Source organism: Westerdykella ornata (assembly GCF_010094085.1).
Source record: "Westerdykella ornata strain CBS 379.55 unplaced genomic scaffold EI97scaffold_8, whole genome shotgun sequence".
NCBI lineage: Eukaryota > Fungi > Ascomycota > Dothideomycetes > Pleosporales > Sporormiaceae > Westerdykella > Westerdykella ornata.
In genome coordinates, this window is record NW_022986858.1 from 208,912 (window position 1) to 230,038 (window position 21,127).

General features: G+C 53.7%; 11 protein-coding genes across 11 annotated transcripts; 5 read left to right on the forward strand and 6 right to left on the reverse strand.

Moving 5' to 3' along the window:
* Window positions 1-164: 164 nt before the first annotated feature.
* On the reverse strand, window positions 165-1,318 carry EI97DRAFT_432625 (uncharacterized protein). The gene is made up of 2 exons (XM_033798205.1): window positions 1,168-1,318; window positions 165-986 (listed from the first exon to the last, which is right to left on the reverse strand). Exons 1-2 carry the CDS (start codon window positions 1,228-1,230, stop codon window positions 525-527), a joined length of 525 nt encoding a protein of 174 aa, XP_033654551.1. The 5' UTR covers window positions 1,231-1,318; the 3' UTR covers window positions 165-524.
* Window positions 1,319-1,468: 150 nt separating this feature from the next.
* Window positions 1,469-3,302, forward strand: EI97DRAFT_416973 (peroxisomal 2,4-dienoyl-CoA reductase-like protein SPS19). The gene is made up of 5 exons (XM_033796908.1): window positions 1,469-1,860; window positions 2,032-2,290; window positions 2,344-2,420; window positions 2,480-2,905; window positions 2,966-3,302. Exons 1-5 carry the CDS (start codon window positions 1,806-1,808, stop codon window positions 3,088-3,090), a joined length of 942 nt encoding a protein of 313 aa, XP_033654552.1. The 5' UTR covers window positions 1,469-1,805; the 3' UTR covers window positions 3,091-3,302.
* A 188-nt stretch (window positions 3,303-3,490) lies between these two features.
* EI97DRAFT_305994 (uncharacterized protein) lies at window positions 3,491-5,585 on the reverse strand. The gene is made up of 2 exons (XM_033794568.1): window positions 3,832-5,585; window positions 3,491-3,761 (listed from the first exon to the last, which is right to left on the reverse strand). Exons 1-2 carry the CDS (start codon window positions 5,384-5,386, stop codon window positions 3,625-3,627), a joined length of 1,692 nt encoding a protein of 563 aa, XP_033654553.1. The 5' UTR covers window positions 5,387-5,585; the 3' UTR covers window positions 3,491-3,624.
* Window positions 5,546-6,520, reverse strand: EI97DRAFT_305981 (uncharacterized protein). Its single transcript, XM_033794567.1, has 4 exons — window positions 6,351-6,520; window positions 5,834-6,275; window positions 5,750-5,781; window positions 5,546-5,694 (listed from the first exon to the last, which is right to left on the reverse strand). The coding sequence occupies exons 1-3, from the start codon at window positions 6,403-6,405 to the stop codon at window positions 5,760-5,762; spliced, it is 519 nt and encodes a 172-aa protein (XP_033654554.1). The 5' UTR covers window positions 6,406-6,520; the 3' UTR covers window positions 5,546-5,694; window positions 5,750-5,759.
* Window positions 6,521-7,615: 1,095 nt separating this feature from the next.
* On the forward strand, window positions 7,616-9,470 carry EI97DRAFT_306073 (uncharacterized protein). The gene is made up of 5 exons (XM_033794569.1): window positions 7,616-8,028; window positions 8,081-8,340; window positions 8,536-8,658; window positions 8,734-9,282; window positions 9,333-9,470. Exons 1-5 carry the CDS (start codon window positions 7,896-7,898, stop codon window positions 9,369-9,371), a joined length of 1,104 nt encoding a protein of 367 aa, XP_033654555.1. The 5' UTR covers window positions 7,616-7,895; the 3' UTR covers window positions 9,372-9,470.
* Window positions 9,471-10,182: 712 nt separating this feature from the next.
* On the forward strand, window positions 10,183-11,899 carry EI97DRAFT_432631 (ArfGap-domain-containing protein). Its single transcript, XM_033798206.1, has 4 exons — window positions 10,183-10,294; window positions 10,348-10,416; window positions 10,488-11,258; window positions 11,320-11,899. Exons 1-4 carry the CDS (start codon window positions 10,253-10,255, stop codon window positions 11,689-11,691), a joined length of 1,254 nt encoding a protein of 417 aa, XP_033654556.1. The 5' UTR covers window positions 10,183-10,252; the 3' UTR covers window positions 11,692-11,899.
* A 482-nt stretch (window positions 11,900-12,381) lies between these two features.
* EI97DRAFT_466573 (uncharacterized protein) lies at window positions 12,382-14,266 on the forward strand. Its single transcript, XM_033801541.1, has 4 exons — window positions 12,382-12,429; window positions 12,486-12,520; window positions 12,568-13,684; window positions 13,737-14,266. Exons 2-4 carry the CDS (start codon window positions 12,503-12,505, stop codon window positions 13,955-13,957), a joined length of 1,356 nt encoding a protein of 451 aa, XP_033654557.1. The 5' UTR covers window positions 12,382-12,429; window positions 12,486-12,502; the 3' UTR covers window positions 13,958-14,266.
* Window positions 14,267-14,407: 141 nt separating this feature from the next.
* On the forward strand, window positions 14,408-16,004 carry EI97DRAFT_466574 (P-loop containing nucleoside triphosphate hydrolase protein; the record flags this gene model as incomplete). The annotated part of the gene is made up of 1 exon (XM_033801542.1): window positions 14,408-16,004. Exon 1 carries the CDS (start codon window positions 14,523-14,525, stop codon window positions 16,002-16,004), a length of 1,482 nt encoding a protein of 493 aa, XP_033654558.1. The 5' UTR covers window positions 14,408-14,522.
* Window positions 16,005-16,593: 589 nt separating this feature from the next.
* EI97DRAFT_449799 (short-chain dehydrogenase/reductase-like protein SDR) lies at window positions 16,594-17,514 on the reverse strand (the record flags this gene model as incomplete). Its single annotated transcript, XM_033800240.1, has 3 exons — window positions 16,594-16,644; window positions 16,703-17,117; window positions 17,171-17,514. The coding sequence occupies 3 exons, from the start codon at window positions 17,512-17,514 to the stop codon at window positions 16,594-16,596; spliced, it is 810 nt and encodes a 269-aa protein (XP_033654559.1).
* A 33-nt stretch (window positions 17,515-17,547) lies between these two features.
* EI97DRAFT_306240 (uncharacterized protein) lies at window positions 17,548-18,996 on the reverse strand. The gene has a single exon (XM_033794570.1). The coding sequence runs from the start codon at window positions 18,842-18,844 to the stop codon at window positions 17,681-17,683; it is 1,164 nt and encodes a 387-aa protein (XP_033654560.1). The 5' UTR covers window positions 18,845-18,996; the 3' UTR covers window positions 17,548-17,680.
* Window positions 18,997-19,449: 453 nt separating this feature from the next.
* On the reverse strand, window positions 19,450-20,896 carry EI97DRAFT_449800 (kinase-like protein; the record flags this gene model as incomplete). The annotated part of the gene is made up of 3 exons (XM_033800241.1): window positions 19,450-20,339; window positions 20,386-20,665; window positions 20,705-20,896. 3 exons carry the CDS (start codon window positions 20,894-20,896, stop codon window positions 19,450-19,452), a joined length of 1,362 nt encoding a protein of 453 aa, XP_033654561.1.
* Window positions 20,897-21,127: the final 231 nt, after the last annotated feature.

The window sequence follows — 21,127 nt, forward strand, 5'->3', positions numbered from 1 at the left end:
AGCGCTCAAGGTATGGATATACCTTTGAGGTTGAATGTGAACGCCAAGCCATTAGTCAGCCAACTTGAACAAGCGGCGGGAATGAAAGGCGGAAGGCTGAATGGATTGTCTTATGAATGAACCAGGAGGGAAGAAACAACAGCACCCCTCTCGCTGATAATTTGGTCGTATAAAACGTCATAATGGCCAATTCAATCATGTCGTGGACCATCCAGTGACGGTAAGACTAGAATGGTGTCGAGATGAAATTACATATAAGTAGTGATCAATTCCCGAATATCATGGCGTGCTGTACAAGCCATAGCTCAAATATAGAACATGGAGTTGCGAGCGGAAATAATCCTGATTTCCAAACAAACAAATCAGAGGCCAGGCACTGAACTCCAAACTTCCTCACCTGGGTACCAAACCAAGCCCTCCCTGCCTGTAACTTTTGCATGAAGTTCCTGCTTTTGCCTCAAGTCCAAGATATACCAATTCAACAACCCTCATCCAGTTCCTTTCAAACACCGTCGGCACCATGCTTATGCGCCATCGCCCCAGATCCCCACAACACTCATTGCGAATCCAATTCCCGCAACAATGGCCCTAACACCCTCTCTTGCTTTCATACTCTGCAGCCCCTTACCCACCTCCTCCCCGTTGACCTCCTCCGGTCCAGCCTCCAGATCCCTCTGCTCCCCTTCCTTGACCTCTCCCAGCACCCGCCCATGCCGCTCTTCTGATCCGACGGTCGAAAACGCATAGTCCACGCCAGGGCCGGATGCAGCCGTGAATAGCGACACGTACAGGAGATATGGATGACGGAAGCGTCGCGGTGAGAGAAGGTATGCGGAGAAGAGGGAGAAGGTGGTGATGTGGCGAAGGTAGGTTGAGAAGACGCGGGATCGTGTGGAAAGGTCGGTCAGAGTTTGGCGGGCTGTGAGCGCAGTGGGGAGGGAGAGAAGGGCTGGAAGGGAGACGGCGCTGAGGGTTGCTGATAGCCCCTGGCTCTGTTAGCCTTCAAGTCCGAATGGCAATGCATCCGCGGAAGCAAGCAATGGGATAAAAGAGGGAACTCTGGCTGCGCTCTGTATGGCAACCCCTCTATACTCCCAAAGCGCTAGTTTTCCATGCCTGGAAGTGGCGGAAGACGGGCGCCAAAAACGGAATGTATCATGGACTTACCGTTAGCAGCCCCACGCTGACAGTCCCCACGAACTTAAAGATAAATACCGTGCCCGCGGACATAGTTGCAGCAAAGACCTGACTGACTCAAGCGCTGCGCAGTGGTTGAGGATTGCTTCTGTTGGTGGGATGTGATGTATGTGGTTGACGGATGAATGCAGTGACGATGGTCGCGTTGATTCGGAGCAGGCAGGTCTCACTTGGGAGCGGCGGAGGGTCAAAGCTCCCTCCGGCCCTGTTGCCAAGCATCAGACGTGGGCAAGGAGAGAGTCGGGTTCACATGTCTTTCCCGTCCTGTCGATGTTACTTCGATGAGGGACTTGCAGTTACTTGGATGCCATTCATCACGCATCTCTATAAGCTATAATTGCTTCACGCCGCCAAGCGTACGCATCGCGGCGTATGGATGCGTCCGAGTAATCATTTAATCGCAAACATGGATGGACCTCGGCACTGACATCCCTCCGTCTCAGTGCTCATCGCGACCAGACAGCGTGCGATGATTGCTTCACATTGACGAACAATACTTTTCACATAGACGCCGCAACTCAGAGCAGATTGAGAAGAATTAGCCAGTCCAGTCGAGGCCCTTCTTAAAGCCTGTATATCTCGAATCGTCACCTGCCAACCCCGTAACCATGCCGATGGAAAAGTACAAGTACATGAGCAATGTGTGGAAGGATGGCATCTTTGGTACGGAAACTTTCTGATACTTGCAGTAAAGCTATAAAACTTGTAAAAGAAAGACTTTAGATGGCCCCACGCGAACTGTTTCGCAGGCAGATGTCGAGATCCCATACCAATCCACATCCCCTTTAACGGCACCCACTTGATACGAACCGTTAGCTAATGATTCCCTCGCAGACAATAAAGTCGTCTTCTGTACTGGTGGTGCGGGCAGCATATGTTCGGCCCAGGTCCGCGCCATGGTGCACCTAGGCGCCAACGCCGCAATCATCGGTCGCAGTGTCGAGAAGACGGAGAAGATGGCCAGGGATATTGAGACTGCACGGAAAGGCTCGAGAGTGCTTGGCCTGGGAGGCGTGGATGTCAGAGATCCCGAGGCGCTTGCGAAAGCCGCGGAGAGGACTGCGAAGGAGCTGGGTAGCATTGACTTTGTGATGTGAGATCTGACTTGGAAGCTTTATAGGGGGTATGCGTACTGACAGACGGTAGTGCTGGCGCGGCAGGAAACTTTCTTGCTACGATAGATCAGCTGTCGCCGAATGCGATGAAGTCCGTCATCGATATCGGTATGTGCTTAACAAAGTTATTACCTAGGTATGCTGGGGCGTCAACTAATCCCCTGCAGATGTCCTGGGCAGCTACAACACCGTCAAAGCCACGCTCCCCTACCTGGTTGAGTCCGCGAAGAAGCACAAAACCGACGGTAGGGCTCCTCATCCCCACGGCACTGGAGGCCGCATCATCTTTGTCAGCGCTACTCTGCACTACTCCGGCACGGCCCTGCAAACGCATGCCTCTGTCGCCAAGGCCGGTATCGATGCCATGTCCGTGGCTGTTGCAATCGAGCAGGGCCCCAAAGGTATTACTTCGAATGTAATTGCCCCCGGTCCGATCCGGGATACGGAGGGGATTGCTCGTCTTGCGAAGGGAGAGAGCGAGACGGCGAAGGCGATTCCTTCGGGGAGGTATGGAACTGTCAAGGAGATTGCTGATGCTACCATTTACCTCTTCTCGGATGCGGGTAACTATGTCAATGGAGATATCATTGTTGGTGAGTGCTGCACCAGTCTTATCTGTTAGATCCTCTGCGTTATGCTAACTACTTGTTTAGTGGATGGCGGACATTGGCACACTTCGGGTGTTAAGAACGGCCCCTTCCAATATCCTGATTTCCTGCTCTCCGGTGAAGCCGTCACTGGCGTCAAGGGTTTGAAGACGAAGAAGTCGAAGTTATAGGGGAGTGTGTAGTAGCATTATAGCGAGTTTCTCTATTCACTTTTCTCAAAGAGTTTTCTATGCAATGCAGATATATGGCTGGTGTTCACATGAATTCAGATATCCTGCACACGTTATGCACATACGATGAAGGGATGCGCATCCAAGCTGCATTTGCATTGGCCATTCCTCCAGCGATTACAGCATGTCACGGTGTATCCTGGCCTCAATATTGCTGCATCTATCTATATCCGCCGGGTAGGTTAGCGCGATATCTAATCGGCTAGGCCTCTCAACTGACAACAACAGGTTTCCAACTAACGCTAGTTGGGACTATCGCGGCCCGTAGCGTTAGCTTTTTTCCAGAAGAAGGTCGTTAGGCTTGAATGGAAGACGGTAGTGGTATTCCTAAAGATGTTGCATCGCGTTTGAGCGAAACCAATCACTACTCTCCCCCTACAGTGGTACGGGTATACAAGTGCTTGCCTTGAAGAATCCAATGCTCTCGGGGAATCGCTCATATGTACTGAGGAGCTTGGGCGATGGAAATCCTAATCAAAGTAAAAAAAGGAGATCTAGTAGCGTCATATGATGGGAGGAATTGATTGCTTCCGTTGCAATCCAGTATCGACGCACTTCGTCTGGCTTGTCCGCCCATCCTGGCAGCCGTTCGTTGACATGATCTACATTGCCTTGCGTCAGTTAGGCGCAGCTGGTAAAATCGACGTCAAACGAAAAGAAGTATGAAAGGCAGCCACTCACTTGTGCGTTTCTGCGCTTTGCACCGGCGATTTTTGAAAGTTAGGAGGACGAGAGCGATATCGTTTGCCTCGAATCGCGTGAAGCAGTTGCGGGCGATTCTGACCGCAAGCTCAATCTCCCGATCAGTCGTTACTTGCTCGGCTGACCAGTTCTGCCGCAATTGAATGACTCGTTTCGTCCATTGCCTGCGACCTTCAGGGTCGTCAAACTCGGGATAGAGTTGGAAGAGGCCGGCCTGGATTAGCTGCTCTAGGGAGACTATACAGGATCGAGATGTGATGTTTACTGCCCCTTGAGAAAGGTATTCGCCGTTATAGTAGTCTCCGCGCTCGAGGCGTGAGTCAAACATCCATTGTATCCCTCGGATCTGATTGCTCAACCGTTTGGCAGTTGCTTCATATGCTTGGAGTAACCAGATATCTTGCGCGAATTGTCCTTGGGGAAAGTCCCTGGTGTCAACGACGCATATCTTGATGTCAGACGTGCTGCATCGGCGGATCGTGAGTCTCCAAACCGCGTATTGAATGGCGAAGAGTAGGGAGCTTGTCCAGGACATGAGGTTATCAGAGGCCTCCCCGCCAAAGCACGACTTGTCCAGATGCGCATATAGCAACTCTGTTGCTGTCCGACTTTCCAGTGTTAGAATATCGGTTCGGCTGTTTCGCTGCGATCCACTGATGCTCGCTATAGATGCTATTACGCTCTGGTCACTTATCCCTGAGCTGGCGTCATCGAATGTGCGAAACAAGTACTTGGGGACAGCTTCGAATCTCAGATGTTGGGCATGAAAGCTTGCTGGCGGATAGAACAAGGTTGGTCCTGCAGGCGAATTGTTCACAACCCTGACCCAAAAATCCGTCCATCGCTGCCGCTCCTTCCGACGGCTCTCGGACCTATGCTCCACTTGTAGTTGAAAAGCTGTAGCGTAACCTTCATCCACGTCGAGGCGATTCTCATGCTCATAGTATTCTTCGCTCTCGAAGTCGGAGTCATACGGCCATCCCAGACTGGCTCCTTCGAGGGCAATGAAGTAGTCATCGGCGTCGAGAATCCCAGAACGGTTAGTGGCTTGCTTATAGCATTCCTCAGCAACCTTCCACAGCACGTCCCGATCGCTGGTATGATTGAGGACATTCCGGACAATGTTCCTGATCTGTCTATCAAAATGTTTCAAGATCCTGGAAACGGTTTCACAAGGATTTCCAAGCGACCTGAGCCGTCTGATAACAGACCTCTCCGTCGCTTCATGAAGTTCATCGACAGTGGCTCGAAGATGGGAAGCAATGTCTGTAAGCTTTTTGATTCCCTCACTGAGCAAGCATACCTCCGTGATAGACAAGTTACCCGAGGATTTGGCATCGTCGGTCAGGGATCTGATAGATTGAGATTGCGAGGTGATAGTGTTGGTAGATTGAATGAGCGTGCGGACAGCGTCCTGGAGGGAGACTGGATGGCTGCCTGTTGAGCGGCGCGGTTCCTGTCCGCGATGCAGAGGTGCGGCGGCAATGCTCAGATTGCCGACTAAACCCGCCAGGTCCTCCATGTTGGTTCCCATCTCTAGAGTGTACAGCTGGAAAATGCAGAATATGTGTGTACGATAGAGGCAAGGCTGGGAGTGATTTCTGGCTGAGTAGACATCTCGAGCTGAGTTCTATGTCTGCGCCTGACGTGGCAGTGCCGTAAGGCTTGCAGACATTGGGGGTATGGCTTGCAGACATTGGGGGTATGGCTTGCAGACGGTGTAACAGAGAGTATTTCGAAGTGATGTGACTGGCGGACCTTGATTCAGCCTCGTGAAGGTCCGAGTCGCGTTGGAGGACCTGAGTACCACACGGTATGTACTGTAAGAAGAATTTCTAGTACCTAGGAATAGCTTTAGCATGTAACCAAGGTAAATCGGGTAGAATCATATAGGTACGGTGCAACAGTCAGTATTTCGAAGTGATTTGGCTACCATGTCCGTTACTGACTTAGGACACTTTCCCTCCGCGGAACCACCAACCCTGGCCCCCAACCCCAAACACCAACAAACCATCCAAAACGCGCATCCTCATCTGCCCATCCCGGATGCTGTTTCACATTCTTCCAAGAGATCCCTGGCGGGTGGGCGGAGGTCTTCGCAGGTCTTTTCAAACGCTTTCGCGCGCTGATCTCGCGGGCTCCCCTGCCGATCTCACTTTTCCGTTTCCGGAAGCGGGCAAGGGAAACGACGAGCAGCCAGGCGATGTCGTCATAGCGGAGAAGACTTGGCGGGGCGCGGGATGGGCGGAAGCCGGGAAAGAGAAAATCCCGTGCGCCACAGCACGCGGGCGGTGGGTTTTGGAATTGGGTGGCTTGGCGGCGAGTCGAAAGTTGTTGATGGAGTTGAAAGAGTGAAGTGGGGCAGGGTAAGATCGAGCTGGAAGGATACGTTTGATTGGGAGTGAGCGGAAATGGGAATAACACTGGAAGTGGATAATCAGAGCTCGAGGGACGATGTTTGGGGGTAGAGAGCTGTCATTTTCAAAACTTGGAAATACCACAATAAAAGTACCTATGTATACAACAGTAGGAGATAAATAGGCAGCGTGACATCAGAAAGCTGGGTGTCAGGCAGGGTTGATATACTCTGATGAGGATCTGCCAGCGGCGCTCTCCTGCGTCACGCAGGGCGAGGCTTACTGAGTACGACCTACCAGTCACGGATGTTTGTGGATGGAGTGGTGGTGCATGACTCTGCCTTAGGGTTGGTATGGACGAGCGAAGAGAGAAAGAAGGCTATGCTGCTCACATCAAGACAGAGAAAGAAGTGCAACGTGGACTGTTTATCGCAGCGCGCATCGACCGATGTTGTTGACAACTGGTGCTTGCGCGGCAGGGTGATTACATAACCATTCACAGTGCTTGTAGTGCCAAGTGACAGTGCCGAGCAGCCGGGTTTCTAATTTTGCCCAGCAAAAAAAGGGTGATCTGCAACCTGGACTGCAACCTCCGTCACAAGCCGACCTCTGTCAGCCATCCATTTTGACTTCTCCCAACACTTTGCTTCACGCAAGCGCTCAACCCCACGTTCGCTCTTCTCCCCGTTCTTTTTCATACTTTCCTCTTGTTGTCGTCCCAGCAGGAATGGCTGCCATTCACTTCTGAGTTTGCTGCGGTGTTTCCGTCACCCCACTCGGCCGTCCGGGAGGACCCACCAAACCGCAGCAGAGCAGGGCAGCGAACAGGACGTGCCATCCGCCTCGTTGCACCACCTGCGCTTCGATTCGATTCGACCGCAGGTTGCACTTGCGCGGCGCGGCCTTGAGACCGTTTCCCTCTGTCACACCCTCGGTCCATGCAATCATCATTTCACTGAGGGGAAACAAGAACCTTGTTGTACCCTTGGAACTCTGGTCGAAAGCCCGTCCCGCCGACAAGTGTGACGGCTTTGCACCTTTGCACCAGGTCGGAGCGTCATCAGTTTAGTTCCCTTTGCGGACTAGCCCAAACCCCAAAGGTTAGCGGCTTCTTGGCGGCCCTCAATTGAGTTGTGTATCCGAGCTCCCTCCTCATATCCTCGTCGTCGCTCAGCGGCACCCTGCCTGCTTGCCTGCTGTCCTTCACCCTCTCCCCCCACGGTTGTCACCTGGACAGCTTCCGCGCCCGCCATTCCAGCAATGCTGATGAGAACCCATTGACCAGGTCCCTGCACCCTTCTGGAAGCAATTCTCGCTGTTTCGACGTAGTCCAACAAGCTTGCCCTCGAAGAGCTTCTCCACCGATAAGCTCCCACGGCCTCATCCGGCTTTGTCCCCGCGACCGGGGCGAGCATTTGACAGACACCCTGCACATTCGCTCTCAACACTCTCTTTGTCTACTTACATAGTACATTGTCGTCACACTCTCCTCGGTACTGGCGAGGGGCACGTCTGGTGTGAAGGTCGGGCCTTCATACATTGTGCATTCACCACTCGGTCTCGCAACTCCCGCAACCACCTCCTTCCTCCGTTATCGATACACCTTCCTGCACCACTCTCTCCTACAACCTGGCTGGTCCCATCTTCCGAGCATTCGCTGTGCTACCGGGACCACGGCCACTCACTATGGGAAACTTGAACAGACTACTGTTGTCGAGCGCAGCATGCCTCCTGGTTCTTCTCTTCTCCATTCAAGGGGCTGATGCTGCCATTGAGCTCTCATACTGTTCGTCGCAGAATACGGCCGGGGGCGAACCGGGTAAGCGTACCTCTTGTGGAGAGAATGGATCACAACTGACATCGCAATGTAGATTTCTGGACATGGCAGTCCAACGGCTGGTGTTCCGACAAGTGCAGAAACGATTATGCCCTCGCCATTGTACAAGGGAACGACTGTTGGTGCTCAAATTACCTGCCTAAAGAACAAACCGACGTTTCCGACTGCAATATGGGTTGCCCTGGATACCCTGACGAAAAGTGCGGCAGCGAAGATGGCAAGCTTTTTGGATACATTTCCTTAAACAGGAAGCCATCTGGCACCAAAGGTGCCTCGAAGCCTACAACTACAGATGTGAGTTCAAGTTCTGTCATACGGAGCAGTTCTGTGGCGTGGAGCACAGGTACAGTCAGTGGCTTTTTCGTTCTCGTCTAACTCGTCATTTCTTACCCTCCTCGTGTTGTTCAAACGCCACGCTTCCCTTTGGTTCCCGCATGTAAATCCCGTCATGTCCTCTGGCGGTGGAATTTCTTTTGACAGTTTGAGCAGCCGCCTGTGGCTCCGCCAAAATCTACAAAATCTAGTCCTGTACGCAAGGGGACGACGACTGCTGAGCCAGAGACCACCTCCCAAACGGTCACTGAGCCGCCGAGCGTCATCACCTTGTCTCCTGTATGCTAGTTCCAGTCTCCTGCGGCCGTGGTCATGGTCGAATGTGACGAGAGATTTGCTAACAGGTGATGACAGAGTGATCGATCTTCGACCACGAACGCGCCACCCGAATCTACACGGTTCATCACCGTCACTGGTGCAGGTGGAGGCACCACCATTATCACAATTGTACCCACCTCGCCTGCGTCAGGGGCCTCTCCGCCGTCCAGCAAATCGAACGTAGGTGCAATTGTCGGCGGTGTCGTTGGTGGCCTAGCCGCGCTCGCTGCCATTGTTGGAGGCATCTTCTTCTTCCTGTGGAGACGGCGGAAGCAACAGAAAGAAGCCGAAAAAGGCGACTTCGGTGTCCATCGCCATACTAGTACTATGAGCAAGCACGGATTGATACGGTCCGTTGAGAAGGAACCCATCGCTTCTCCCGAGATCGCTGCCAACATAAGGCGTACTAGCCGGATGATGCCGGACGGTGACTCGATCAGTCCCAGTGGCTCAGACAGGAGGAGCAGCAGACCGTACATCTTCGATCAGCGGCTAAATCCGTCGGCCATCATGATGCAGGAAAATGCGAGTCAGGGAAGTTTGGTGAGCATCGATGATAGTCGCGATTATGGGCGCACGCTCAACGTAAGTGGTGCTGTTGTATGGTTTCGGGGCTGCATTGCTGACGTATCCAGGTACGGAATCCGGACCCAGATCCCGACCCGGATAGTTGAGGAATCCGTTCAAAGACCGCTCAAGGGGCCCTAGCCGGTTCTCTGAGCACCGCCCAATCCACGTCTGGGCGTCAGCAGCTACATCACGACTTCACGAACACAGACTTGCAAGGGCATTAGGCGGATTTCGAGCTCATGTTTTCTGCATCGGCGTAAAGGAGTTCTAGGCGTAAGACGGACCATCCCGGCCTTCATCTTATGTCCACATGGATATTCGGGTTCTCTGTCGCATCTTCATCGACACTCATTTCAGCATGTTTACTACTCCATCATGGATATACACTTGTACATTTCGACTTCACCTACATATACCACTCGAAGAGAGGATTAGGGGACCGCGGAACCGGGAAGCGTTGGAAGGTCACGGGAAGGGACAACGCCGCCCTCACCGACGGAGTCTCAACCGCGGCTTTGTGTAACATAGGCAGCTGATAAGGGGGAACTAGCGACGGCGGCGGAAATGAGGACGGACTGTAATTCACTGCTGGACTTTTCTCTGTGCAGCTTCGACCGTATCGTAATACCTAAAAGTACATAGCAGATGGAAACGATTGGCTCGGCCGTTATGACTCCAGGCCAAGAGCCGTAACAATGAACATATTCATAACTAGTTTAAATGACGTCAAAATGCTTGAGCCTATTTGTGAAGGTGAGCGTGAAGATGAGGCTGAGGTGAAGGTGAAGGTGAAGCGCTGAGCCCAATGCTAGATCAATTGATACTGATGTCACCCCTGTCGAGTGGACGGCGAGCACGGAGCACCTGCCCGGCCACGTTTCTGGCGTTGGGTGCCCCTCGAATCCTAAGTGTTTTCAAACGCCCAAACATCGGTCCTAAACGAACGTCGCCCTTACAGTCCCATTGATAGCTACAAGCTGACAAGATGAGTAAAATGTGGGAGGTGGATCCGGAGACGAGGAGTAAGGTGCGCGCACACACGACTGCTTCGCAAGAGACATGCGATTTTGACGCCGCCAGTTGCTCGAGATCCAGAAGACGAACGAGAACAACAAATGCATCGACTGCAATGCGCCCAGTCCGCAATGGGTATGCTCCTCCCCAGAATCGCACGGCCTGCGATCGCATCGGTTCCACACAATACTCATACACGTTGGCAGGCCTCTCCCAAACTGGGCATCTTCATGTGTCTCTCGTGCTCGGGCGTCCACCGCGGCCTAGGCGTGCACATCTCCTTCATCCGGAGCATCACCATGGACGCATTCAAGGGATCCGAGCTCGCGCGCATGGCTGCAGGCGGGAACAAGCCGTTCCAAGATTTCTTCAACGCACACCCTTCGAATGTCAAGGAGGGGCGCACATTCGAGCAGTCCTCGATACAGGAACGATATGATTCCGAGGCCGCGGATGAGTGGAAGGAGAGATTGAGCTGCAAGGTCGAAGGTCGGGAATTCGACAAGGCGAATCTGCCTAAACGGTTACCGAAGAAGGACAAGGACACAGTTGCTGCGGGAGCGAGTGCGCCTCTCAGCGGACGCGCGAGCACCGCCGGGAGTAGGAGTCAGACACCTTTGGGAAAGACACGGAGTAACGAGTCCTCGATGCAGCGGTCGGGGTCGCCCGCGCTGGGGACCGCGTCTCTAGCGGGCAGCAGGAAAGCGCAGAATGAGGCGTATTTCGCGAGAATGGGGTCGGAGAATGCGAATAGGAGGGATGACATACCGCCGAGTGAGGGGGGCAAGTACGCAGGTTTTGGCAGCGAGCCGGACTCGTGGAAGAAAAATGATGAGCCTGGGGCGCCGCCGGCATTAGATGATTTCCAGAGGGACCCTGTCGGAGCGCTGACGAAGGGGTTTGGATGGTTGGGGGCGAGCGTGAGTAGGGTGGGGAAGACGGGGTATGAGGGGTGGGTGAAGCCGGGTATGCAGAAGGTAGGCGTTGTTCATGGATGTTCTGCTGTTTTCATGTCCCGACAATGCTAAGGATTCACAGCTCGCAGAAGCCGATCTCGCAGCACAAGCACGCAACACCGCCGGAATTCTCGGCCAAGGTATCCAACAAGGGACAGCCAGCGCCAGCAGTGCCCTCACAAGGCTGGTCGAAGGGGACGACCGACCTGCTGCCAAGCGCTCCACCGTTGAGCCCGAGAAGAAAGATTTCTGGGATTCCTTTGGCGCGCCGCCTTCGGGACCGAGCAAAGACAAGCAGGACTTCTGGGACGAGTTCGCGAGTGCGGGTGAGGCGAGGACGAAGAATAAGACGGTGGTGGGCATGGGGGCGCCGAAGAAACCGAGTGGGATTGGAACGAGCGCGGTGAAGAAGACGGCGCCGAAGAAGGACGATGACGGATGGGGTGACTGGTGAGGGATTTGCATCTCAGGCATGTGCTATGTTGGGTGTACGGAGTTTGGGTTTGAAATGATGGGCGGATTAGCGTGCATGTTTATAGGTGAGGTGTTTGTTCTCTTGTTGATATATTTTCAATCACTTGTACGAGTTTCATATCAGTGAACTGTTCTGCTAACTTGGAAGATTTCTTGCAGGCGCTGGGAATTAGTAGATATCCAATGGCATTCTCCATATTATTCCGCGTCCCTTCCGTCGACTTTCCCTCAACAGAAATCAGACTGGAGGGCATGCTCCTGCCCTCTATCGCGTGCATGTTGCTCCTTCACGCCCTACCCCTTCATTCTTACCTCAGCAGCCACGCTTGACTTCCCTTTCGATGAAATTGGAATCCACTCCGTGCAGTTCACCCGACACTTGAGGATAGCAACTGCCACACTCTGTCGTCCCGTCAACAAGGCAGTAGCTGCCCGAGGTCGGTGGGTTTTGGCCAGAGTTCCTCGAGATCCCGCTCACTCCACTTTTACACTCTCCGTCAGAAACTCTACCAGCACTCACCGGCTCCTATTCGTTCAGGTATGTTTGCTCCATCATTTACACCATTCAACTACTGGACCTGTTTCATATCCGCGTACTGTTATGCCCAGCATCGCTATACATTCCGCCGCCAGTTCGCTCGAACGAGCCACGCGTCACTGACAGACTTATAGGTTCGACGAAGAGCTCGTATCCCGCGACAACTGCTGGCGAAAGGAAGTGCGTTCCCTGTTCGTTTCGAATGCAATTGAATGCAATAGACTTACCTGTCCAAGGACTCTCAAGTGTCGTCATGGCGCCCATCAGCTTGGTAGGTACTCCCTACCTTCTCTCTATTCCAGAAGTCTAACAACCCAGCTACTCCTTCCGACCCTGCTCGCGGTTCGCAGCGTGGAGGCCGCATCGAAGAAAGTCCTCGTCAACGTCTGGAACCACGAATACGACTGCTCCGGCATCGCGGACAAGGTCAAGGAAGTCAATTTGGACCACTGCAGCAAGAAGGACGTCTATGGCCGTTCCGTGCTCCTTCGCGCCCCGGCCAAACCGGAGAACTACGACAGCTGGTCCGCCGACGCGGATCACGACTATTTTGTCTCGCTCTACACTGACAAGAAGTGCAAGCACTTCCTTGCCAATATCACTGTCCCGTCCGGCCTCGAGAAGTGCTGGTGTATTCCTGCTGGACACTTTGCTCGCGGGTTCAAGTTCCGCTCCGAGAAACGCGAGACTTCCAGCACAACGGTTGCGGCTCAAGCAGCTTCGACCACATCTAAGCAGCACAAATACACGTCCATCCGGTCCCCAGTCAAGAGCTCCACCACGGTGACTGCTCCTGTAAGGAGCACTACGAAGATGGTCGCCCAAGCCCGCAGCAATATCACCTTCACCACCCAAGTAACGCACCACACAACAGTCGTGCCTCCAGTCGTGAGCGACACTCCAGTTATTCGCTCGAATGTGACGGAGATTGTGGTTCCAGCTGTGGTCAACCAGACTGTCATGGAAATGGCGAAGTTGACAGCAATCCTGAGCCACATTACTGTTGTAGACGACACTGTCGCCTCTGTCACGGTTTGGGATGAGGCAGCGGGGCCGGGCAGCACCTTGCAAGCTGTCGTGAGCGACATTACCGTTGTGGAGAATACTGTCATCCCCGTCACGGTTTGGGAAGTACCGGAAACCACGATCACCGTCGGGAAGGCGGCTCGGCCCTCAGAGCGAGCTGAAATACCTGCGGAACCCATGGTTGAATCCCGCGCCGCCTTCAAGAAGTATGAAGTCAGCTACTTGTGGTACAATCACCCTTGGGAGATGACCCCTGTGTGCTTCAAGTGCTGGCTTGAAGACGAGCATGGCCGGGAATTCGAATGCGAAGCTTCCCGCAAGACCAACGGTCTTTGTGGAGAGTTGCCATTCGAACCCCCAACGACCACTGCCGTCGCGGTCGCTAGTTCAACAGTGACGAAGACTCAATGTAAGAGATTGTCTACAACTTGAGGCTTTCGATGGGGACTGACATGCCGCAGACTACGTCCCAGTGGTCACAGTCACTTCCTCCGCCGCTGGCAACAAGCTTGAAGCACGCACTACCCACAAGAAGCGCGTTACACTGACGCATCCCCACATTGCGGACGAAGTCGTCTGCGCCAAAGCCAAGTGGAAACATGCAGGCGAGGAAAATGCCAAAATAGAGATTGAGGGCCCGAAGGATTGCAGAGGCACCGAGGAGTACATCGCCAGCGTTTAAACAGGCGGCCAGCCCAACCCCACCTCCCAGCACTCTCAAGGCTCGTCGCTTTCAGAAATCCGACGGCGTGATTAGTGCTTCATGATGGCATTATCGTTGTTGTTATCAAGGGAATTATTATGCTGGCCTGGGGATTGTCGACCGACTAGCTTGCGGTATTGCCCGTCGTTCTGTGCGGCTTCTGGCTGCCTACTCTGGGTTGGAACGCCTGTATACTTATCGTTCGGTTTTGTTATTCTCCTTCTGCCCTTCTTTTGCCCGTAAATGGTAAGGCGTAACATGGTTTAATGGAAACATTGTTCGCATTCTTCTGTGCAAAAGCGGTAGAACATGATGGTGTGGGCAGTGAAATGGTGAGAGAATCAAATCGCGAGTCAGTTGCGCCAAGATGCGTCATAAATTCTGACTCGCTTACAAAATATTGCGGCGTCCATGTAATCTCAATGTTAACGACATGACAAGCTCTCTTCACCTGCCTCGAGACGACATGATACGATAGCTTCACCAATTCGTTTGGCGTCACCATGCAGTACCTTCCTCCTTGTATATTAACCCGTCGCTCACCATGTTCTTTGTACCACGATTCAGGCCCTTAGGACTCGGCCATGTTTACCGATGTTCAAGTTCATTGAGATACCGGAATGCTGGCTTATTAAAGAGATACGGCGGAGCTTCGGAAAGATATGTATCGAGTGATGTAGCGCCATCTATATCTTCCGGAACCGCGTCGGCAGCAGCAACAGAGCCAGCCGCATCGACCCCGGCATCAGTCCCAGCATCCGCACCATCGGCGCGCGCATCAGACTCCACACCTTCACCCCCACGACCCAGCGGCAACGATGCCAACGACAAAGACGCCCCCTTCACCCCGCGCACGACCTTCCCCTCGCTCCCGTCGCTCCCGCGCTCCTACTTCCTAGGGCACCACAAGGCCGGGCTCGAGAAGATGAAGGGCCTGCTCAACACCATCGACCTGGTCCTCGAGTGTCGCGACTACCGGGTACCCGTAACGTCGCGCAACCCCTTGTTCGAGGAGGCGTTGGAGGGCAAGGAGAGGGTCATTGTGTTCACGAAGAGGGATCTGGGTGGTGCTGACGGTGGGGTTGAGGAGAGGTTAAGGCGGTGGTGTTTAGGACGGGGCAAGGAGAAGGGGAAGGGGGTTGTCGGGGTGTTGTTTACGAGGGGTGTGGATACGTCGATGACTGCGGATAAGAGGGCTGCTGCCGCGGGGAGCGGTGGGAGTGGGAGGAAGAGTCTGGATCAGGTGATTCGGTTCCTGAGGGAGCATGCGCGGGGAAGGTGGAAGCTTGTCGGGCACAGGGTTTTGGTCGTGGGGATGCCGAATGTGGGGAAGAGTACGCTGTTGAATGGACTCCGGGGAGTGGGGATGCGCGGGGGGAAGACAAAGGTGGCGAGGACGGGGGCGCAGCCCGGGGTGACGAGGAAGGTCGGGACCGGGGTCAAGGTTGTGCCTGGGGAGGATGATGTGGATGAGTTTGGTAATGAGGAGGGGGAGGGGAAGAAGAGGAAGGCAAATGAGGGCGTCGGAGGCGGTGTCTACGTCCTCGATACCCCCGGCGTCTTCATCCCGTACGTGCCCTCGTCAACAGCCATGATGAAACTCGCGCTGGTTGGCTCGGTCAAGGATACCATCATCCCGCCCGTCCTGCTGGCGGATTACCTCCTCTTCCACCTCAATCGCGTGGATCCGGCTCTGTACAGGGACTTTTCGCCGCCGACCAACGACGTAGTGAGATTTTTGGAGAATGTGGCGAGGAAGTTGGGGAGGATTGGGAAGGGCGGGAAGGTCGATGTCGAGGCGAGTGCGATTTGGGTCGTGCAGAGGTGGAGGAGGGGGGAGTTGGGGAGGTTTGTGCTGGATGATGTTGGGGAGGAGGCGTTGAGGAGGGAGGAGGAGGGGGAGGGGGGTGGGGTGTGGGGGTTGGGCGAGGGGGTGGTGAGTTTGAATCAGGCGAGGAGGGCGGAGAGGGAGAGGAGGAGGGAGAGGGGGAGGGCGAGGGCCAGGGGGAAGGGGATGGTGGTTTGAGTCGGTTGTGGGAGTGAGAGGATTGTAGTTAGCTGTGTGTTGGAGGGTGGGATTGGCATTGGAATGGCGTTTTGGGCGGTGGTTGGGGATTCGGGATTTGTATCTGATAGTGTGTATACGTATGTTGTGGATAGGTTGTGGTATATTGCCAGACATCCATCCTAATGACTTGAGCGGAAAAGCTAAAGGGACGACGCCACTCATCTCTTGTTTGATGCAATGTGATGGTAGCTCCGATTAAATGAATTCTTACTAGAATATAGCATTTAGTTATATGACTGCTCATCTAGGTGGCCATTCACATAGTTGACAAAGCCCTCACTGATAGGTGCATTGAAGAGTAAGTTTGTCAAAAGAAGGGTCCTTTCAGATGCGAGACTTGATGCTTGCAGGATAAGAAATTGGGCCGCGTTATACCTAGACCGAACATATAGGGGCGGGAGGACAACACATGATCAAGACGCTAGATCAACAAAGCAGGCATCTTTCGTATGCCCTATCAGAACTATTTCAATGGTTGAGTGATCTTGGAAGCGGACATCACGTCTCAAACGGCTTCTTGCATAGATCTTCTTTTCGGTCACTATTTCTATTGGAGATTGACAAACAAGCCACCGTCAACCAGCAACTGCGCTCCACTCTAGGCTCAGTCAGCCATTTCCATCGCTCACCGAATCAAGCAAAAGGCTACAACTCACCACGTACCCACTCAACTCCTCACAGCCCAGAAACACCGCCGGTCCTGCCAAGTCTTCCGTGACTCCTATTCTTCCCAGCGGGATCCTTCCTTCCATATACCTCCTCTTTTCCTCCTGCTCCAAGTCCTTCTCATTCAGTTGCGTTCTTATTGTTCCCGGCAGCAGTGCATTGCATCTGATATTGTACTTTCCTAGTGCACAGGCACATGACTGCATGAGTGACAGCACCCCAGCTTTCGTCGGGGTGTAATGTGCTTGCTGCGACCCACCCACCAGCGCGGAGATGCTCGATATACCGATTATAGAGCCTCCCCGGGGAGATTGGGTGGACATCTGTACGGCGGCTGCGTGGACGCTGTTGAATGCGCCCGTAAGGTTGGCAGACAGTGTCTGATTCCAGAGGTCGGGGGTTATACTATGCCAACGATTCAGTTGAAAAGCTGCCAGGAAAGAGGAGGAAAGCTGTACTCGAGGAACTCTCGAAACTCGCAGATACCCGCATTGCTAACGAACACGTCCAGTCTTCCCCACCTCTCTGCCGCGGTCTTCACCAGCTTCTTTCCCGTTTCCGGGTCCCCTACATCGCCGGGAACTTCTACGAGCCGATTCTCTCCTTCGTCGCGGCTGCCTACAATCTCTGCTGCTTCGTCGAGGAGAGTTTGGAAGTGCTCGCTGGATTTCGGATCCCCGAGGTGGTTCATTGCGACGTTTGAGCCATGCTTGATGTAGCTGAGAGCTATCGCCCGTCCGATACCCGTTACGCCGCCTGTAATAGCTGCAGATTTACCGGCAAGCAGTTGTACGTTCCCCATTGTATACTTCTGGCGACCGTGCAGCGAGTCAATAATCGGGAAGGGAGAGTGGAAGCCATCGTGTCGCACGATGGAGGACGTAATAACTGCAGATTCATCCAAACAGGTAGATGAAAGAGGTCTGATTCCCCTCCGGGTCAATGCCGTCCGAGGGCCCGTGCGCCTCTCAGAGTTGGATGTCGACTCCATATGCCTCACAACCAGTCTTCCACCAAACGTCTTCCACGTCTGTAATGCCACATCTCTCCATCAGAGACCCGACGACTTCCCTCCAGAGCGCCCAATTCCCTTGTTCGCCCCTCGGACCTCCAAGGTTGCAAACTGGCCAATCCGAACCAAACATGACCCTCGGTGCCCAAAACAAATCAAAGACGTTTCTTCCGTAGAAATCCATCCTCGCAGCAATACCATCCACATCCTCCGGTGTTGGGTCTGGCGCAAATTCATTCAGAGCCCCGGAAAGCTTCATATACACCCCCGGCACAGCAGCAAGTCGTCTCACTGCCCGTAACCAGCCCTCGCTCGCAGCCAACCCAGTACCAGCACCGCTCGAGAGATCCGGCTTGCATAGATGATTTAGGACAAACTTGACTCTCCCCTTGCCTCCTTCCTTCTCTTCCCTCTCCCTAACCATTTCGACCATATCAGCGGCTGCTTCCACCTGCCCCACGGCCCCCCTATGCGCATCCACGCCAACATCAAACGTCCACCCTTGCCCCCCTCGCCCAGAGCGCAACCGCAGAATATTGGTCTTCCACTCTTCACTCTGCAGTAGCTTTCTTAAGATATCCTCCTCTTCAATCCCCTGAAGCAAATACCGGAATCCCACAACTCTCCCCCACAGCCTCGGCCCAGCAACTCGCTCCGCGATATCGAGATACATATCGAAGAGCTGGGGCGCGAGGTGAAATGGCGCCCAGATGACACAACCCACCATGCAATCTCCATCTCCGGCATCGAATCCATCCGTCTCTGCATCCTCGGGCGTGCCTTCAACGATGCGCCTTAGAAACCTCAACTCCTCCAGCGGCTCATGGGCCCAGTGCTCCAACAATTCCCGTGCACGTGCGTTCTTTTGCTCATCGTTTGACAAGTCTCGCAATTGCGCGAGATCCACGGGGGGAGACGGGGTAGGTAGATAGCGGTCCGTTTCCACGTAGATGAAGGCGGTGGGTTGGACTGGAGAGGCAGAGACGGCGGCCTTGTAGTCGGATATCCCGTGTCGTTTCGCGAGTATGTGGCCTGGTGTCATCCAGGCATGGTTCGAGGGAGAAGTGGATGTGCTGGGCCAGAGGTGGATGTGGGTGTCCAGGAGCTTGTGAGGGGCCATGGTGAGAGCTTGACGGGTTCCCCTTCACTTGAAGCTTAGGTTCGTTGGCGTAGAAGTCCGAAGGCGTTCGTTCAGGTGAGGTCAGCAAATGAGGTTGTCATGATAGAGGTTCGTTTTCTGCAATATTTATTTATTGACAGAAGTTACTCTTTTACTCGACTGGGCAGAGTTCAAGCTTGATTCTGAACCATGTCTCCAAAGCGGGGTTCACCCACCTGGGCATTGCAGCTCCGATATCCAACCCCCATTCCCACCTCACACGCACGCTTCCCCATTTGGTCTACAGATTTTTACTTGATACCCTTTTAAGTCAGATTTAGAAGTTGAAACCCACACGTGATCGGCCGTCCAAGCTCCAACAGAGGACATGGACTGTGCTGTAGTTGGCCCGAATGTATCCGTGCTTCGTCCCGAGCCGAACCGAGCCGCTAGCCGCTTGCTTCTTTAGGGTTTGGACCGTGCCCTGGTGAATTGTAGGGGCACGTGCGCTTCGGATTCCAGTACATACCCAGCAGCAGAGAGCGAAATGTTAAACCGCTCTATTAGTCAGGTCTACTTGAACTAAGAGGTATGCTCCCATTGCCAGTTAAGACCTAGTTCGAAGTCTAGTCTTCGACTTCAACGAAAGACTGTATCTGCGCCTCAATCATTTCAAAGCAGAACGTTTCCCAGTTGATCTTTTTAGGCTTCTCTTCTCCAACTCCCTTCCCCTCAGTCGTAGAATGTCTCAGCTGCGCATCCATTCTTTCCAGGTCGGGTAGGGCCCATTTCCTCATCCATTCCGACTCGAGGACCTGCAATGCAGTGGGCCCCTCTTCTGGCTTCCAAGCGAGCATAGATCTGAGCAGCTCCTCGAGTGCGGTTTTCTCATCCTCTTCCAGTGGTATGCCAAGCTCTTCCCTGGGCCTCTGAATGCAGAAGTCGAACAATTCCGCCCACCCTTTGAATTTGCTTTCGCCTCTCATTGCTCCTCTTTCATCGAACCAGATCATTCGCGTCCTCCACTTCTGCCACCAGTCTGACGGCATGGGTCCAAGTATTACCACACGCTCTTGAATCCATTCGTCCGTCGTGACCCGCCGTGTACTAAATAGTTCATACGCACCAACAGTTCCCCAGATGGCGACGGCAAGCGCCCAGATATCAGCAGGAAACGATAGCGGTTCGGCGGTCGAAAAGTAGAGCTCCGGGGGGTGAAGATATTTCGGCGTCCCGGATGCATACCGTGATTCCACTTGAGGCATGTAGGATTCGCCGAAATCCGTGAGCAGGATCTGAGCCTCTGAGAAAGATATCTCCTGACCTAGGGCCACTGTGGTTGGGGCAGGGATCACAGCGTAGAATGGGACTCCCTCCGGAAGGGGCTGGCCATTACGGCGTTCCACTCGTTCCATTCGTTCCTCCCAAGGGCATCCGTACTTTTCGTAGTACTGCTCTAAAGTGAGGTTGCGGAAGCTCTCGGGGAGCTGGAACAGTATATTCCCATAATGTAGATCTAGAATTGTCAGTGTGAGTTGGTACAGCGAGCGATGATAGCTCACCACCATGTACGACCCCATTGGAGTGCAGAAAAACGATGGCGTGCACCAGTTGGGCGATAATGGCTCGACCTACGGATGGCTGGAACACCCGCTCATACAGATGCAGACAGTCGTCCTTTGCATCTCTTACACTGATCCCTGCCGGAACCGTTACCAAACATGGATGAAGACCGTTCGGTCCGGCCACTGTGAAGTCGTCCAAAACGGGCGGGATGAGTAGCTTTCCACGAGCTGTCTGGTCCTGGGATCCTAGTTCGTGAAGTTTTCGGAGTGTCTCCACCTCCGTGACTTCGTCTGCCACTCAGATCTTGATGGCGACATAGGAGTCGGTGACATGGTCTATTGCCAGCCATACTGTTGCATACGAACCGAAACCCAGCTTGTCGATGATTGTGTATCTGTCATGAAGCTGATCACAGATTCGAACGGGATGGTATCCTCCAGGGCGGTAACCGTTAGGCGACTCGACGTCATTAATGGGCTTGTAGCTAACCCAGGTAAGGTTCGACATGGCCGTTGGTGTACAAGCTAGAGACTTGAAATTCGAAGGCGAGGCTCAAAGAAAGAATGTGTGGTATATGGCGGGGGGTAAGATGAATCGACGAAAGGATTTGTAAAGAGTGCGGCCGGTTGCAGTCGAAGAAGTTTAGGTCCGTTCAACGGAGAAGGTGCAGAGGGTGGGTTCGCTCTACGCTTTCCAGGTAAAGAACTGCGGCAGTTGCGGCCTAGTCGTGCGTTCGGA